Below are 18,620 nucleotides of genomic sequence, written 5' to 3' on the forward strand. Positions count from 1 at the left end.
CAGTTAAAAACATAGCCATGTGTGGATGAGTGTGAAACCAACAAATGTTCTGTGCAGTTTTCGAATTAACCCAAAAAAAAGCACCTGATATGTTGTGGAACCTGACTGCTCTCTACAAACAAACAGAGCACAGCGCTCCGAAATATAACCAGCGAAGGCCTTTTCTCACACACTTAGCTGCCATGACGGTGGTAGGCCTGGTGGATTACATGAACACACACGTACTCTGTCTTCTACTATACATTAATGCATGTTACAAATATGCAAAAGTTGGTTTTGTACAAGCCGTAAGAATATTTCCCATATCAAACAAACCAAAAACACACGAGGTCTACACATGCCGTAGAGACTCTGTACAGTTATATAAAAAAATAAACGGACAAATACGCACACGTATCTTCTCGACAAACACACAGTCCGACAAAACATAACATGGATCGTTCGGGTTAAACCCATGTATTTGTAGCCAATATCACAAAGAATCTGCTACACATTTACAATAAATGGCTCTGCCATCTCGATCCATGTTGTACCACCATTTAATTCACAGACGTTGCAAACAGACACAACATTGTAAAAAAAAAACAGAAAAATGAATGTCACGTTAGAATGATAACTTTGATTATGGCGGTCTTTTTGTTTTTGACAACAAACTGACCGTTCAGTGTGGCACAATGAGATGACCGAACATTTAGGTCTGTTTGAATAACTTAAATGTGCGCTTTTGTACAACCTGGTTATTATCTGTTTAGAGTCTAATCTTTGACGAGACAACCTTCTACTCACCCATCTGTATCTGTCATATAACTTGGGTCTATATATATATATACTAGCCAGCCTGGATAACCAAAGATAGGTATATATATATATATATACGTATATATATATCATTAAGATTGAGCTTTGCCTCTAAAAAACTACTTGTGCGCTGAACCGTGTTAAGTGCTGTCAGTCAAAGCAACCAGGTTGCGTAATAACTTCAACATTCAGATTAGTTTACACTGAGGTAAAACGGCCTCTTGTGTTGCTTCCCTACTAGACCGAAGGTAGCGAGTAATGTTACTTTAACTTATAAAATGTTGGCCAAAAATATAAATATGGAACCCCAAGTCGTAAAAACAATAATCTTCCTATAAAACAGTGCCTCGGCTTGCTAATGGTCTCATTTTATTAGCACCTCAACAACCGTCTGTTGTGGCCAAGTTACCGTCTGCTGACACACGCAGCTCCGCCTCCTAAAAGATCGGCCGTTGGTAGAATCTTAAAAATAAAATAAAAAAAGACTTGTTTGTGTCCAATTAGTTGTAGAGTCCGCTACACTGGTGGCCATATTTCTGAAAAAAGTCGATGTGGATTAAGTTAGAAGATCATAATTCATTCACATCCTGAAACCGAAACGTCAGACACTGTTTTAGGATAAACATACTTTCAATGTTTTTTTTTCTTGTCATAATTTTGGCCAGTTGACTGTTGACACTGAACTCATCATAGTGACTGTAAAGTTAAACAGTGAAAATACTCATTAATAAATATATTATATGTGACTCATTCAACAGAGTTTAACAATTGCACATTTTCACTGCAGGTAACCATAGCAGCAACGGCGATGCTTTAAGGGCAATTTGTCGGGCGTTATTGCTTGCATACAGTCCAGGGAGGCCATTCAATATGAGCAAGTCCACCATTCAGTTTGACGTGATCTGGCTGTAAAAAGAGACCATGTAGATGGTGGAAATGAACCCCGGGGAGAGTATGTCCTTGCCCTCGTTGGACTCTGCTGTCCAGTGTAGTACCCCTACAATGAAGAGCACAGTGTTCCACTAACTTGTCAGCAGCTGGATTGTAGCTGCTGTTTTGGTGTATTGATATTGGAAAGATTGTGTGTATTTTTGAAATGAATGATTATTGACAGCCCACTGAAGAGAAGGTAGTAGAAGTAGGACTGGATTAGCGAGCCGTGTGCAAAGTGGAAGGTCGGGCAGTCGGGATAACGAACTAGTCGGATTTATGGCAGTACAGGTCTTTGAGGGCTTTCAGTTCTTCGATTAGTGTCTTATTTTGGTTCTCCAAGACGGCCACTCGGTTCTCCAGACACTTAACATACTCCTTCTTCTTCCTGCGACATTCCCGCGCTGCCTCTCTGTAGGAAGGACGAGACACATTTATTTTATTATTTGTTATACTATATTGATCCCGTTATTGGGGAAATTTGTCTACATTTGACCCATCCCTGTATATAGGGAGCAGTGGGCTGCCAATGACAGGCGCCCGGGGATGCTGTCTTTCTTATTCATATTCAGGGGGCACTTCAGTGAATGCTGTGTCATTTATTTATCGTCATCCTATTGTCTGGTTTTTAATAAATCTATCACCTACCCCAGACTGACCTTTATTTTTGATTATTGGGGAATTCCTGATGCCAGAGCAAAGCCACTTTTGAGAGCAGACACCCCCCGACCCCCCTCTTTTCATACCTGTTCTTCATGAGGCGGACTTCCCGTTTGCGGGTGACTACCTCGGTGGCGCCCTGGGTGGGCAGGGCAGGGGAAGAGGCCATGACCACCCCCGGGGCGATGGTGCTGGCGGGGGCCGCTCGGAACTGGTAGGCCTGGACGTCACCGGAGGAGGCTGGAAGGTGTGGTCACATATTATTTTTAAATTTAAAAAAAACTATAAATAGAAAATAATATCAGCAGAAAATGACCAAGATTAGGAAGGAAAAAAAATGCTTTTTCTGAAAGGATTCATAATAAAAATAAATACATACATTCAAAAGTAATGGATCTCGATGCAAAATGAACACATCACACGCTTCAGCCCTTTTACACACAGCTTCATTGATTCAGCCCGCTCACCTTGGACCATCACCTGGTTACTGGGAACCAGTATCTGCTGGCCGTCGCTGGTCTGCGCGTACTGGAGGATGGTGGCTCCGGGCTGGGCAGCTGCTGCTGCGTTGGTCATGGTCAGAGTCTGGATGCCCTGGACTCCATCCGTGCCGTTGTTGGCCAGCTGAATGGCTCCGCCCTGTGTGATTGCGACTGTGTGTTCGGCGAGAGGGAACAAACCAAAGAACAGGAATGAAACGATGAGAGAGAAGAAACACTCGGCCGTCCAGCTCTGCTCACCAGTCGTTGTCAACATGTGTTTAACCTGCTCCAACTGTTCGTAAGATCCACTGTCAACAGAACCGCTCACCGGGGAAATGGATGAGTACACAACCGGATTGAAAAGATATATTTATCTAAAACAAGCTGACAGACACACATTTCCACCTTATAAAGTTGTTGTGGCAATAAGTTAGCGAACAATTGACTATTTACACACTTACACAGGTGTGTTGTGTGTGTGCATATATATATATATTCAGCTTTATGTATCAATAAAAAAACAGTAAAAACAACTAAATCATTTACTGTTTGTTCTGTGTGTGTTGTGTGTGTGTGTGTAGTGTGGTGTAGTGTCCATAGTACTGACACAGATCAGAGATCGTTAAGACAAAGAGACACAGTTTCTTATCTTGCTCGCTTTCCTTCATAATTCCATGTTCTCCATTGTAGCAATATACCCAGACGGGAGGAGAGCGCCAACGACGAGAGTCAGAGAGAGACGCAACCTGCGAGCAGCTGGGTTTCGAGGATCGTTCATAAATGTGAAAAAATTCCTGCGCTCTGACGGTGCTGCGTTTATGTGAGGGCTCGTGATTAATAAATGTAGTCCTTGATTTTGAAACAGTGGCCTTATGATGTTGTTATTTATGAGTGATGACATCACCACATTTTCCCGTCACTGCGACGATTCGACTGCAACGTTATCCGTGGAATCAGGCTCCTTAGATCCAGTCGTCTAATAGTCGACCGTTCATGGTCAATATGTCTCTGCGTGTTTCCCTTTGTCTTCACTCACGTGTGCACCGAGGCTCATGTCAGGTAAATGGACAAACTTCTTAAAGCCGCAGCTCGCTCGTTTCAAACTTCACTCTGTGTTTTAATGTCAAGAATATGATCTGGTTTACTAAGATTTGTTTCACGGGAGAATATTGAACTCGTATATTGACTTTCCTGTCGCACCCGTTACAAACAATATTTTGTTGTAGTTGATATATAAATTAATTGTAATCCTTTTCTGAATTCGTTATTATTATTATAAATAAAAACAATTATTAATTATAATAATAATAATGACTATTATAATAAAAAACAATATTTTGTAATATTTGTTATATTTTATATATAAATAAATTCTAATCCTATTATTTTGTATTATTATTATTTATAATAACAATTCGTATTATTAATTATAATAACAACAATAATAATGATAGTAATAGTAATAATAATGAGTATTATAATAAATATATATTTTTTGCAATAAAAATAAGAGATTAATAAATCCTAAGGCCACCCATCCCTAATCGTGGCACACGTTTAACGTTTGAACAAGGTGTGACGGGCAAGTCGTCCACCTGCGACCTTGGACACGGCTGCACCGAGTCAACCATCACTTACTGTATTGGCCGCTGCTGGTCTGGTAGATGGGCGTGGGCACTGTGACGGTGGTGATCGAATGTGTGGCGGCGGCGATGGTGGAATCCTCCTCGGCCCTCTCCTCCTCGATACGAGGGACGGCCGGTGCGTCGGACGAGAGGTCGTTCAGGATTTTCCTGTCGGGGGGAAAACGACAACGGGAGTTCTATTTCATGTGAAGTATTGCATCAGTTTTAGTATCACCGTTAGCTTTTCAATGGTCATTTCCATGTCTCATACATGTAATCCTCGTTGTTTGGGTACTTTCACTAAGAAAATATGCCAAATGGTTGAAATAACTTTTTATCCCCAGATTTTGGATACTGTTCTTTTTTTTTTTCTGCAAGTATTTTATTATCACTGTTTACAGTAAACAAGCTTTTCCCACAATCAATACATCTTCTAGTTATAGAAAGAGCTGAATGGGGGAGAAAATCAAAAAGAGCTGAAAAAAAATGAATTGGTGTTGCACTGTAGATGCAATTTTTTGTATCATATTGAGTTTTATTAATCATATGAAAATATTGATTGATGCAGCTGGATGCCATCTAAAATGTGTAAATAACAAAGCGAAAAAAAACATGTGCCTAGTTTGCTTTAGTTATGAGGTATTATAATTGTTTTGCCGGTCTCCTGAAAGTGTTGCGCGCGCGCGCGCACACACACACACACACACACACACACACACACACACATTACCTGTATGAGGGGCGTCGTGACAGAATCTCCCTGCGCTTCTGAGAGTCAGTGACACTGTCTACGGACTCCTGTGAATCCTCACTCTCTGCTATGGTGGAGATCTGGAACAAACCAACGGACCCTCTCACTTCATGCTCTTTAACCTGTGGCTAAATCTAAAAACAGCCAAAACTAGGATTGTGTGTGTGTGTGTGTGTGTGTGTTTTACCTGCACGGTCTGGACCTGTGGGGACTGGATGACAGACGGCTGTGCGGCCTGGATCACACCGTGGACCTGAACCGTCTGTCCGTTGGGAAGCTGCACCAGTGTTACCGTGGGACCGGTTGCTGAGATGTGCCCTGTTGTCATTGTTACCTAAAAAATTCACAGGTGACATGATCAGGCTGTCTGCCACGTGCACTTTAACGCCAAACTTTTCTATTTTATTTTACATTTTACAATTGTTATTTTCTTTCAAAATGTTCGGCAAACCAGCGGCACTTCCCGATCCTCATGGCCTGTTCGATACCCACGTCTCCCGTTACCTGTGCCAGAGTAGCGATCTGCGCCTGGGTGATGTGCTGGGTCTCGGTCTCAGTCACAACAGCCTCCAGTCCCTGCTGAACCTCCACGGTCTCCATCTTCATCGGCTGAGGTGAGGATGAAGATTCGGGGAGAGGCTGTTAAAATCTGCAGCCGCCAGCATCTGTTGATCAGCACCACAGATGGTACGAACTGGAAAAAACAAACACATACAAGCAAACACGGCAGAAATGAAGTGCAGATACCTTAAGAAATTATTCTTACATTTTCATCACATAGGAATGTTTGCCTAACCTCAATGGATGTATCCAGAATGACGCTGCAATCTCAAACCGCAGTGTATCGACCAGATGCCCATGAATCTGTTATTAACTATTAAACATTAAATCTTTTATGTTTAATTTTATGTTTAATAAAAACGTGTGCCATGGGGGCGATTGTGGCTAAGTGGATAGCAGGGCCGTCTTTCAATCAGGGGGTCGGCGGTTCGAACCTCGGCTCTGGCTCCGCTAGTCGCATGTCGATGTGTCCTTGAGCAAGACACTTAACCCCAAAATCGCTCCCGTAGCTGTGCCTACGTTGTAGAAATGTGATAGACTCTGAATTGTAAGTCGCTTTGGATAAAAGCGTCTGCTAAATGACTGTAATGCAATGTAATATTATGTTTAATATTTACCGGAAACCGGTGGATTGCTCCCGCCAGGTGGGGACGGAGTGCCTACCTCAAGCGAAGGTGTTCAAGTATCTCGGGGTCTTGTTCACAAGTGAGGGTAAGATGGAGCGGGAGATCGACAGACGGATTGGTGCGGCTGCAGCAGTAAAGCAGGCGAGGCACCGGACCGTCTTGGTGAAGAGGGAGCTGAGCCGGAAGGCAAAGCTCTCAATTTACGACTCGGTCTACGTTCCTACCCTCACCTATGGTCACGAACTCTGGGTCGTGACCGAAAGGACAAGGTCGCGGCTACAAGCGGCCGAAATGAGCTTCCTCCGTAGGGTAGCCGGGCTCAGCCTTAGAGATAGGGTAAGGAGCTCGGTCATCAGGAGGGAGCTTGGAGTCGAGCCACTACTCCTTCGCGTCGAAAGGAGTCAGCTGAGGTGGTTCGGGCATCTAATTAGGATGCCTCCTGGACGCCTCCCACTGGAGGTTTTCCAGGCACGTCCAACTGGGAAGAGACCCCGGGGAAGACCCAGAACATGCTGGAGGGATTACATCTCCCAGCTGGCCTGGGAACGCCTCGGGATCCCCCAGAATGAGCTGGAACATGTTGCCGGTGAGAGGGAAGTCTGGGTCGGCCTGCTTGGCCTGTTGCCACCGCGACCCGACCCTGGATAAGCGGAGGAAAATGGATGGATGGATGGATATTTAATATTTAAGTTCCTTGTTCTGGCCTAAGGTGAAATTCAGCATGGAGTCACAGGTGCTGAACTCTAAAAAGTGTGAGAGGCCGAATGTGTGCGCTAGATAAAAACATCTGGATCTTGGTGGATTATGAGGTGGAGCGCTGGTCAGAAATGTGAGAAAACTGGTCCTGAACAATGATGACTGATCGTATCTATTGTGGGTTTTATCTGTAAATTGAAATCCAACAGTTCCATCTTAGTTTATTACACCGGTAACGACACTATAAACAAGTGGTTTCTTGTTTGAAAATGAGGAAACGTGGTACCTGTGATCCACTGAACCTTGCTGTTGTTTTTTAAATAAGACAAATACATTTGTGACTGAAAGAGAGAAGATTGATTTGGCATTAAATTATGTTTTAATAAAATAATAAATGGGTTCTTATGCATTACGAGGTTTTCACCTTGTTTTACAGTAAAGTGCGTAAAATGTTCAATGAAATAAAAGTAAAAGCAATAGATGTTTAAAATGGTGCAAAAAAAATAAATAAATCTACATTTATGAATCTTGTAGCGTTCAGTTTTTGTTGAGAGTTGATGATTCTGCTCTACAGTCACTCTATTGTGTGTTTGTGGTGTCACAGTGGATTGCGTTTCACTTAAAGGTAGTTGTACTAATATTGAATGCATTGTGGGAAAATATGAGAATGCACCTGGAGGGCCACAAAGGAGGCGTGGAGTTCCAGTTGTTACACATTTGTCTGGATGAATTGTTTCAGCATTCCAGCATGTGTAGCTTAGTGTAAAATCCGTTGTTCTGGATAATGACATGCTCTGGAATCCCGTGTGTTGATATATATATATTTCTTTTATATACCCGTATAAATGAATTTCTTGTTGGTGACAAGGTTTCACTCAAGTCAACAAACAGTCTCCAAAAAAGAGAGATGATTGAAAAATTGAGAAGATTGTTCTGAGTTGTATTAGGAAACACCTCTGTTCCTGAACCTTTCTAAATGTTGAACAAAGGAAGCCAGCTGGAGTAAAAAAACATAATTTTAAATGATACTTTTAATGGCCAACCGTCATCAGTGACTTTGAATGCATCATCACTAAAATGGCTTTCCTTGTTGCAAGCATGGACAGGTTTTACAAAGGTGAAAGAGAAGCACGTTATTGTGATAACAATATGGATGACTTTAATGGAAACGGAACAGAAACAAAAAGATGTGATGACACCCTATTGGCTGACTAGCTCATATAAAGATTAATAACCCATTATCTGTAGTTCAAACATTTATACGTTTCCCTCTGTTAGTAAAGAAGCTCTAAAAGCTGTTATGGCGTTTAAATCATCATTATTGTGAGTGACTGTGTTGGATGAATAGATTATTATAAAGAGTTTATGTAAAAAAATAAAATATTTCAATAATTAATTAAATAGAGAGGAAACTGATTGACGTTTTTAATGAATTGTATTTTAACTGTAACAACAATAATAAGTGTTGGAAGAATCTCAGAAGAAACTCAGATCTTGTACTTTCAATTAAACAAAGACAAAACAGAAGTAATTGTTTTTGGTACCAAGGACGAACAATTGAAAGTCAGCGCTCAGCTTCAATCAGTGATGTTAGAAACCACAAACCAAGCCAGAAATCTAGCTGTAGTTATGGATTCAGACCTCGACCTGAACAGCCAAGACAATTACAAAATCAGCCTACTATCACCTAAATAATATATCAAGGATTAGAGGATTTATGTCTCAACAGGATTTGGAAAAACTTGTCCATGCATTTATCTTCAGTAGACTCGACTACTGTAACGCTGTGTTTACAGGTCTCTGTAAAAAGTCAATCAGAACGCTGCAGTTCGAGTCCTCACGAAGACCAAGAAAGTGGATCACATCAGTCCAGTTCTGAGGTCTTTGCACTGGCCTCCTGTCCAACAAAGAATTGACTTTAAAATCCTGCTGTTGGTTTATAAAGCACTGAATGGTTTAGGGCCAAAATACATCTCTGATCTGCTGCTACCTTATGAACCATCCCCGACCCCTTAGGTCGTCTGGGACTGGTCTACTTTCTGTTCCCAGAGCCACATATCTGGAACAAAGTCCCAGAAAGCTGCAGGTCTGCTAAGACCCTCAGCTCCTTTAAATCAAGATTGAAGACTTTTCTGTTTGCTGCTGCCTTTAATTGAACCATATTCAAGGACATTAATCAATTTCCTGCATTTTACTACTTTATTTTATTTCTTACACTGCTTTTTGTGTTTTAATGACTGTTTTTATTGTTTCAATGAATGTTCTTAATTGTTTTTAAATCTCCTTTTGCCTTATGTTTTTAATGGTTTTATGTGAAGCACTTTCAATTACCTTGTAGTTCAAATGTGCTATACAAATAAACTTGCCTTGCCTTTAATAAAAGTAGCAATACTGTGTTAAAAAGTAGATGTCCAGTAGATGTCCTGCATTCAATATTACTCCTGTAAGAGTACACAAGTATTGGCATCATATTGGTTAAAGTAGACATTATGTACAACTGCCCATTTCTGACTAATATGTATTACATCATTGGATAATAATTATTAACTACATCATAACTGATTTGTTGATCACATTTTGTATTATTCATCTGTAAAGTAACTAAAATTATCAAATAAATGAAGTGGAATAAAAGCTAAAATACAGTATTTGTCGTAGTGTATAAATTTACTTTTAAACTTTCTTTTAAGATGGTTCCACAGACCCTCACTCCCACAATAAACCAACATCTCATTAGGTTTGGGATATAAGTAAGTGTATACATCACTTGATTTCACTTCATATTATTCGATTCTACATGTGTATACATATTCTGTTTGTGCGTGTGTGTGTGTGTGTGTGTGTGGTGGCATCAGCTTATATTCCATTGTGCAACCCCTGTGCTGTAAAATCGCAAATAAATAAACCATGTAAACATAGAAAAGTAGCAGAAAATGTAAATATCTAAAGTACCTCAAAATTGCGGAGTACTTGAGTAAATGTACTTTCCACCACTGATAACTTCTGGGATTCAACAGAGTCTACACAGGAGAAACTAACTAACTCTGTGGAAGACACACTTTAAACTCTGGCTCTGAATCTACACTGCATTCATCACCAACAATAAAAGGCCCTTTCGGGACCGCAGATCGGACCTCGGGCGGCACAGAGAGCGCTGATCTGGGGACGCGTGGCTCGGTGATCTCACGCGGTGCGTAGCTGCTCTCTCGCCGCATGATTGGCTTCACACATTTCTCCCTCTGCTTTTCAAAACATCACTCGTGTGACAGCGGAGCCACATGGCCGGAGCAACGCCCCCCTCGACGCACACACACCGGCCACATCCCCGGGAGACAAGAAAACTTATTTACAACTTCAACAAGCGAGTTAAAAAAAATCTCCAGGCCTTTTGAGTTCATGTTGTGTGCGGCCAAACGCGACGGCCTGTAAAAACAGCCCTATTTCTATCGAGATACAATGAATAGGAAATAGAAACGAGACGGTTATCGACAAAGTGAGCGCGTGTAAAAAACATAAATTCGAAAATATCGAATTAAATCGGGCAAGTAGCAGAAATAAATAAACATCGCTACTGATGGGGTTCAATGCGCTGGGAAACGGCGCAAAACATGTGCGCATAAATCTGTCTGTTAGAGCATAATTTGACAGTAGAGTGTATTTTTTTTCAACGCTAAAGTCATATCACAGTTTCTGACGTGTTAACACACGAACTGCCCCTCTTGGTTCGCGACAAAAAGCCGAACAGTTTGCTCCGTTTCTCCCAAACCGCCGCAGCCTCCCCTCCCTCCCTTCTGCTACAAACACACCGCGGCGCCATGATCTCTTTGTTCCCTTCGGGCCGAACCCGACCAGACCGACACTTCCTACGGCCGCGTGCCGCCTCTCCCTGAGCCCTGGACACCGCTCCGTCCTTACCGATACGGACTCCCTTCGTCACTCGCGGGCCTCCGGAGCTCCACTTTTATTCTGGCCGACACGTAAGAGCCCGCGTCAGGCTACACCTCCGCCGCGTCACCGGGAACAACAACACGGAGATTGGAGAAGGACGAGAAAACAGATTGGCGACGCTGGCCGGAAAGGCCCGACGCGGGGACGGAGACGGGCGGAAAATACCGAGGAGGAGCGGAACATGACGACAGCCTCCCGCCTCGTGAAGCGTTCGGAAAAATTACATTTTACAATAAACAGCTTAATGATTATGTAACGACAACAACAATACCATGTTAGATAAACACCACGGACATAAAGGCTTGTTATTCACTGGCGTTTAAAGGTTCACCTAAATCACAGAAAACATTTTTTTTATATTTTATATTTTTAGGTTGTGAAAATAGTTTTGGTTTGAATAAGCCATAGATATGGTAGGTGTAGATGATTTCAGTGAGGGTTGTAACTAAATATATTTCCTCAAGTACTGTACTTATATGTTTTACAGTTTTGAGGTACTCGTACTTTCCTTGAGTATTTTCATTTTTATACCTCTTCTCATTTTGGAGGCAAATATTGTACATTTTACTTTTTGTGCTTTTATTAATAATAATTACTTTGCCAGTTTAGAGTAGAAATAAAGTAATACATTATGATATACTGTATTATTATAGATTAAGCTTGAAGTAATTTTAATTTGTGTACTCAAAGTATATTTTTTACTGTTGTTTTACTTAAGAAGGATTCTGAATTTAGTAGTTTCACAAGTAAGTATTGCTACTTTTATGTAAGTAAAAGGTCAGGGTACTTCTTTCACCACTCATTCTACTTATATACCCTTTTTCTAATAGTGTAGAAGTCCAAAAGTTGATTTTTTTAAATACAATAATACACGTTCAATACACCAGTTATTGTAAATGATCAGTCCACCCAATCACTAAACATTAATTTTACCTTTTGGTATATCTCATGCAGATAGCTATCATTTGCATATATGTATAGGTTTTGAGTTATCTGATTTTGAAACGTCTGCCTCCATAAAGTGGACATTAATTAATTGTATTTGTGCTGCTGATAACGTGGGGAAAAAATACATAAACAAATGAAATAGCAACTTGTCTTACCAGAAACAGTGTCTTGGTTCCCATAGATGATTAACCCACTTCACTGAAAATTGTCGGCTGAAGAACCTTTTCTCGGTTCTTTTATTGCAATGTTGGGGATAGTTTTGTTTTTTTTAGGGGGGGTGGTATGGGTCCATCCATGAGCGTTTCTCTGTCATCGTTCATACTCGCACGTGAGGGCAACTTAGTACTCCACCACCGAGAGTATACACACCGAGAGAATACACGCCTGGCGGGTTAAAAATAGGACTCTCTCGCTGTGAGGTGACACTGCTATAACCACTGTCCCACCATGCTACCATCTGGCTGGTGTGCATCATCGTGACACGAACTGAGTAAACAATCTCTACACAGATACTTGTACCAACACTATTGCATGGACATTTCCACATTTCAAAGCACAGGTGTAAATATTAAAATGAAGTATGGCTCTATTCCATTTAGCTGCTTCAGTTTCAGGGTCCTGGTAATGTTCCGGCTGGTCATGGCTTACTGCAGTGGTTCTCAAACTGTGGGGCACGCCCCTCTAGTGGGGCGCGGTGGTATTACAGGTGGGGCGCAGGGGGAAATTAATTAATTATTTTTTAAAATTAATTAATAAATACATGGCGAAATGCCTGTACTTTCGTGTAAATGTTTACGTTACGCCGTTAACAGGTTACGCTTGCACATGTGCGACGGCCATGATCCTTGGCGACTCACATGTGTGGCTTAGTGTTCCAAATGAAGAGACATTTGGCAGGTGGGAACAGAAAAGCAACCGCTTAATGCCACCGCGATGCATCCGAGACGAACAGCAAGCAGCCAAGAACAAAATATGATGACGCCTATCTTGCTCTGGGTTTCACAGTGAACGCGGTAGGAGATGAGGAGAGACCAGTCTATGTTTAATGTCTGAAAACTCTAGCTGCGGATAGTATGAAACCCAACAAATTAAAAAGACACTTGGAGACATTACACCCCACTCACGTCAATAAGCCACTGGAGTTCTTTCAGAGGAAACTTGATGAATACCGCAAGCAAAATGCAGTGTAAAACTCTTTATCGCCAAATATTTGAACTTGTTTTGTTTAGTTTTTCACAAGTTGCACTTTATTGTTATCTTGAAAAGATGTTTAGTGCAAAACAGGTTAATTGCAGCCAATTGCAATAAGCTATTTATTGCCAAATTGTAGTTATTTTTTGCACAGATATAACTTTATTTGCATTGTTCTAACAAAGTGATTGCACATTTTATTAGTTTTTGTCTGATGGAGCAATCTGGTTTACTTAAAAGTGATTGCAAGTTTCTTTATTCTATTATTTGAAAAAGCACAGACGGAGGAGTCAGATAATGTTATTTCAATAAAAATTCAACATAGACCATTTTGTTATTTTGTTGGGGCGGTGGGGCATGAACATTTTTCTTCCTCCAAAGTGGGGTGCAACAGAAAAAGTTTGAGAACCACTGGCTTACTGGGACACTTGAAAAGAAAAGAGATCCATTGCTACTGTTATTAGTGACTCCTGTGCTTTCCATGCCAAGTCAAAATGTCTGCTTTGACAAATGCCTCGGTGAAGGCGCTCTCCCAGCAGTGGCGGGCCGTGCATTTTATACCTGGGCCTTCACTCAACAGTGAAATATCACCTTATAACCACATGATGGCACCACAGTTATTAGTTTCTAAGGCTGTAACTATGTACGTATTAAATGTACTACTACGTACGAGGCTTACAATACATTTGATTAGTACTAGAGCATTTGGAAAATGCAGAAGCTTATATTCAGGAAAACATAATGTTTTCTGTGCTCATGGAGGACAGTGGTTCTCAGCTGGTCTGGCTGTGGGACCCACCATCATTCCTTAATGACAAGTCACAGCCCACAGAGATAGTCTTATGATTACTGCTCTGCAATGTCTTTCCTTGTCTCAGTCCCCTGTGTCATGGTGTGTGGTACATTTCACTCAGTCAGAATGCCCATATTTGATTGGCTGAGCTGCATCACGTGATGTGATTCACTACCCGACTAAGCCTCTGCTGTTAAGTTTCGTTTCACGATAGTCACGTGCTCGCCCACTGACCAATCACAGCACACTCTGCACCTCGCGGCAAGAGCTGTACATGGACACTGAGCTGCACGTAATGCTGACATCATTATAGGCCGGCTCACAGGCGCTGACACGTCAAAGAATACGCCCAACATGTCAAACTAAAGATCTGATTGGTTGAACACTATGACAATCAACAATATCGTCCCCATTCACTTAAACTGCACATGGATTCACTTGTAAGTCTGCAGGCCTCAGGCCTCTCTTCTTACCTAGAGACACAGAGGTGAAATCTGATTGGATAAAAGCTCTACTTAAAACAAGCTGCACTGGAAGCAGAGCAACTGAGGAAGACAGTAGCTGTGCAATGAGAAAATAAGATAATGGGAAAAGTAATTTTATAAATTACAATACATGTAGTGTATTTAAGAAAAATTATTAAATTCTAAAATAGATATAGCTTTGTGATTCTGTTTAGGCCAGCAGAGAAGGCCTTGCAGGCCCTGGCGGCCCACCACTGTCTCCCAGTAACCACCAGAGGGAAGTAGGAGACCATTTTAATGGGATCTGCAGGTACGGTGGAATACCTCATGACAAACACAAGCCAATGACGGGATTTTCTCTCATGCATCATTGTGCGATTGTGCTTCAATTTACCAAATTATCGCCTCCAACCAACTTGGGTCTCGAACCAGTTTTAATTACTACCCAATCCTTCCTGAGACAGAATGTTGTGCACCATCATGTCTCAGGATGGGACACTTCATGAAACCATTGGTTCAAGATTCTCCACCACAGAAAGATAAAAAAATACACCCAATGCTGGTGACAGCATTACCATGTCTTTAAGTAGAAATGTACTCATTCAGATGTGACACACTGCTGTGATGTAGAAAGCAGTACAAAAAAACAAAGAACACCAACCAGCTTTCACTCACTGACAAATCAATTAATTCCTGAAAATGCAGAAGCCTTCACAAGCAGCAGGAACAAAAAGTTTCCATTGGAATGAATTTAATTTTAATAATTTTTTTTCAACGTCTTTCCCTTTCAAGCCTCAGAATGACATGCAGTCTTGACAGAGCCTCTTTTTTCTTTTCTTTATTCAATCTCTCCAGATGGTGGCGCCGTAGTGCTGTGTAAACCCCCCCCCCCACAATGTGCTCCTCCAGTCTGCCTCCCCGCCTCCTCCCCGGCGGCGACAGAGAGGAGAGCAGAGCTGCTGGCGTGTCATCGCGCAGATACGCGGAGTTTATCAAGGCAATTCCTTTTATAATCCTCCTGATGCTCGTTGCCGGTGTTTTATCTGTTTAATAGCATTTTACTGCAACGCGCCGTAAAGAACACCCTTTTTATTGTGACACCGAACACATTGTTTGGGGAATTGACCCTGTCTGGGTATTGAACAGCAGTGAATTTGCAGCCAGTTATAAAAAAATAAATAAAGGAGGGTGGAGGGGCTGAAGGTGTGTGTGGGGTGGGGGAGAACATTTTGACCCAAAGAGGAGAGGAGGAATATTTTACTTGGAGGGGGGGGAAGCACGTCCCATTAGGGGTTTCAACATGGCTGGTTTTTAGTTGTCTTCTGTTTTTTTGCAGGATTGTCGTCCTTTAGTTAACATTCAACAACAAAAAAAACAAGAGCGCCACATGTTTAATGCCACTGCTTGAATGCCATTTTGCAATTTATTTAATTAATATCAGCTGTAGGAATACATATAGAAATATACAAAAATTAAAGGGAAAACCTGAAATAAACATGAGAGGAGAAACATAATGTACACAGAGGCTTCTGAACATGACGTGAATCGAACGCTTCGGCCTCTGCCAACTGAACATCGACATTTTGGAGCAACATGTCGGACAGCGCTCGCCGCCACTAACAGGACACCAAATAAGGGAATATCTCTTGGAAGGTGTTCGTCCCTCCAGAGGAGAATCTATGAGTGTGAGCAGTTGTGGTGGGCCGACACCTCACTAACAGCCCTCTCCCGCAGGAGCATTACAACCTCTGCATTATGTTGCCTCCGTTCTCTGGACCGGTTGCTGGAACTGAATTTGGGCAATGCTCAGAAGGTGACAACTAAATGCAAGTACTTTACAAGTACGTTCAGGGGTCAGGGACAACCAAACGTGAAAGAACAGTGCAGAATGGTCGTTGGACAAATGAAAACACACTTTGTTTGTAAAAGCCCTCCAGAACCACATGTTTTCTGATCTGGTGCCACTATCTGCCTTCAAAAAAACTAATTTTAGAAGTTAAATGTCGAAAAATTGCCGCTGCAAAACTAATGCCGATTGGCTGAATGAGTGGTGTATTTCAACAAAACAATGTATTGACTCGTACAAACATCATATGACCCCCTAAACCTGCGGCCGTCCGTGTCCTCATCACCATTATTTTATTATTTTCCTGTGTTCTCGGGACATTTTTGGACGTCAAACTCCATAAAAACGTAGCGACCAGGTGCCAGACCGTAAGCACGCATCCGAGAGGAAGCTACGAAAATGGCGGGCACATTAACGCTGAAGAAACGCAAATATAGAAAGGCAAAACGCCATGTGGGCAAATCTTGATTCAAAACAAGATTGAATCTGGGGTTGGCTTTGACCTGCTACTATCTGAAATCCCACACTGCGGTGGGGTCATGCCTGCCGTTGTTTGGTTCAGTGTGAAAAAATAAAAGTAAAGCCGGCGTAACGGCAGATCTTCTTCACGGCAGTAGCGCGGAAAATCTGTGCGAAAGAGGTTTTTGACACATCCGGTTTGTGTCTATTCAGTGAAGTTGAGCAGCTTTAACCATTTCATTTAGTCATTTCAGATGTTTTTAATTAAAAAAAATGTAAAGTCAGACTAGAAATCATCATGATAAATACATTTTTCTAAGACTCAATAATAGAGAGTGAATGACTTCATAAGATTGAGAAGTAGTGGATTTTTGTCCAAAAAACAAGAGTATAGGATATTTTCTACGTTGTGCATGCACACACAGTCACAGACAGACACAGAAAGAGAAAGAATTAATAGAGGCATTTGGTCTATTATCGTAAACACACAGTGTGTGTTTGTGTTTGTGTGTGTGTGTGTGTGTGTGTGTGTGTGTGTGCGTGTGTGTGTGGGGAAGAATGGTGTTTTTATCTCCAGATGGTTGACTGAGACTTGGCTGGTTGGTACAGAGAGTCGGAGAGAGAAAAGCAGGCAGAAGGCGTCTTTTCTACTTGAGCTCAACTAAATGTGTGTGTGTCTGTCTGTGTCTGTGTGTGTGTATGTGTGTGTGCCATGTCTGCCAACCTGCCTGCCTGTGTGTGAACGTGTACATGTGTGTGCACGTGTGTGTGTATGTGTGACTGACCTTGAGGAAGGAGGCTCAGTTGGAGAAGAGAAGGATGAGGAGCCCACCTTCCCCGCTTCACCTCCCTAACCCCCCCCCGTGCCCCCCCCCCCCCCCCAACCCCCTCCAGCCCGGGTAAAGAACGACTGGTCTCTCATCCTCCTCCTTTTTTTCTTCTCTCTTCTATCCATTTATTTTCCCTCCTCTATCTACTCATGCTCTCCCCTTTAATTTCCTCTCCTCGTTTCCCCTCTTCCCTTATGTCCTCCCTTGTCCCATCGTCCCAGTGTCTCGTCTCCTCTCATGTTGTCTCTTTCCCCCTTCTCTCCTCGTTGCTTCTCTTCTCCTCCTTTCACATTTTCTTTCATCTCCTCCTTTATCCCTTTGCCGTTTCTATTTTTACATGTCTTTCAACTCTTCTCCTGTCCCCTTTCATTTCCTCACCTTGCTTTCTCTCCTCTCCTCCTTCATGTACTCTCCCATTGTCTCCTTTCCTCTACTTTCACGTCCTTGTCTCCTTTCCTCCCCTCCTTTCCCACTGCCCCCTCTTCCCTTCTCTCCTTTTCTTGTTTCCTTTCTTCCTTCCTCTCCTCTCCCCATTGAATAACGATGGACTCCTCCAACAATCCCTTTCAGCTGCCAAAGTGCTCTGCATGAAAGAGACGAAGAAGAAGAAGAAAAGAAAAAGGAAACAGACACGTCTAAAGAAAAGGAGAGCAGGGAATCAAATGCCAAACTAAAAGCTCTTTGAAAAGCTTAGGAGACTGCAGGGTGTCCGGGGGGGTAATTTAAAAAACCTGCCAAAGAAAACGGTCAAAGAAAAAGGTGTGACAGTCTGTCTGCGATATGCTTCATATTCACAAACGGTCTGAAAACGACGCTTTGATTCCTCTACAACAGCACGTATCAGCATGTTTCAGTGTGCTACAGACTGTTTTCTTTCTGTTTGAAATTGGTGGAGGTGAACTTAACTCCCCTCAGTTTGAATCTCTATCCGTCAATCTTCTCCGCTCCGGCACTAGCATCCTTTACCTAAAATCACATGGTTCAGAGAAAGAGGGATGCAAGTTAACATTTT

At 42.0% G+C, this 18,620-nt stretch overlaps 2 protein-coding genes across 4 annotated transcripts in view; both read right to left on the minus strand.

Annotated features, from left to right (window-relative positions):
* Window positions 1–882: 882 nt before the first annotated feature.
* On the minus strand, window positions 883–17,640 carry creb1b (cAMP responsive element binding protein 1b). 3 transcript variants are annotated; one of them, XM_031870174.1, is made up of 8 exons: window positions 17,564–17,640; window positions 5,751–5,940; window positions 5,434–5,580; window positions 5,226–5,326; window positions 4,509–4,663; window positions 2,856–3,041; window positions 2,475–2,628; window positions 883–2,140 (listed from the first exon to the last, which is right to left on the minus strand). In XM_031870174.1, the coding sequence occupies exons 2-8, from the start codon at window positions 5,850–5,852 to the stop codon at window positions 1,996–1,998; spliced, it is 990 nt and encodes a 329-aa protein (XP_031726034.1). In that variant the 5' UTR covers window positions 5,853–5,940; window positions 17,564–17,640; the 3' UTR covers window positions 883–1,995. The 3 variants fall into 3 exon arrangements, with proteins under 3 accessions (XP_031726034.1, XP_031726033.1, XP_031726035.1); XM_031870173.1 differs by lacking the exon at window positions 17,564–17,640 and adding an exon at window positions 11,045–11,606; XM_031870175.1 differs by lacking the exon at window positions 17,564–17,640 and adding an exon at window positions 6,043–6,208.
* Window positions 17,641–17,680: 40 nt separating this feature from the next.
* klf7b (Kruppel like factor 7b) overlaps window positions 17,681–18,620 on the minus strand; it is a 141,448-nt gene continuing 140,508 nt past the window's right edge. The window contains exon 6 of the transcript XR_004213557.1: window positions 17,681–18,574. The gene's annotated coding sequence lies outside the window, so the exon portion shown is untranslated. The remainder of the gene's footprint in view (window positions 18,575–18,620) is intronic.

The sequence above is a fragment of the Anarrhichthys ocellatus genome, unplaced genomic scaffold (assembly GCF_004355925.1).
Source record: "Anarrhichthys ocellatus isolate YVR2014 unplaced genomic scaffold, GSC_Weel_1.0 scaffold51, whole genome shotgun sequence".
NCBI classification, from domain to species: Eukaryota; Metazoa; Chordata; class Actinopteri; order Perciformes; family Anarhichadidae; genus Anarrhichthys; species Anarrhichthys ocellatus.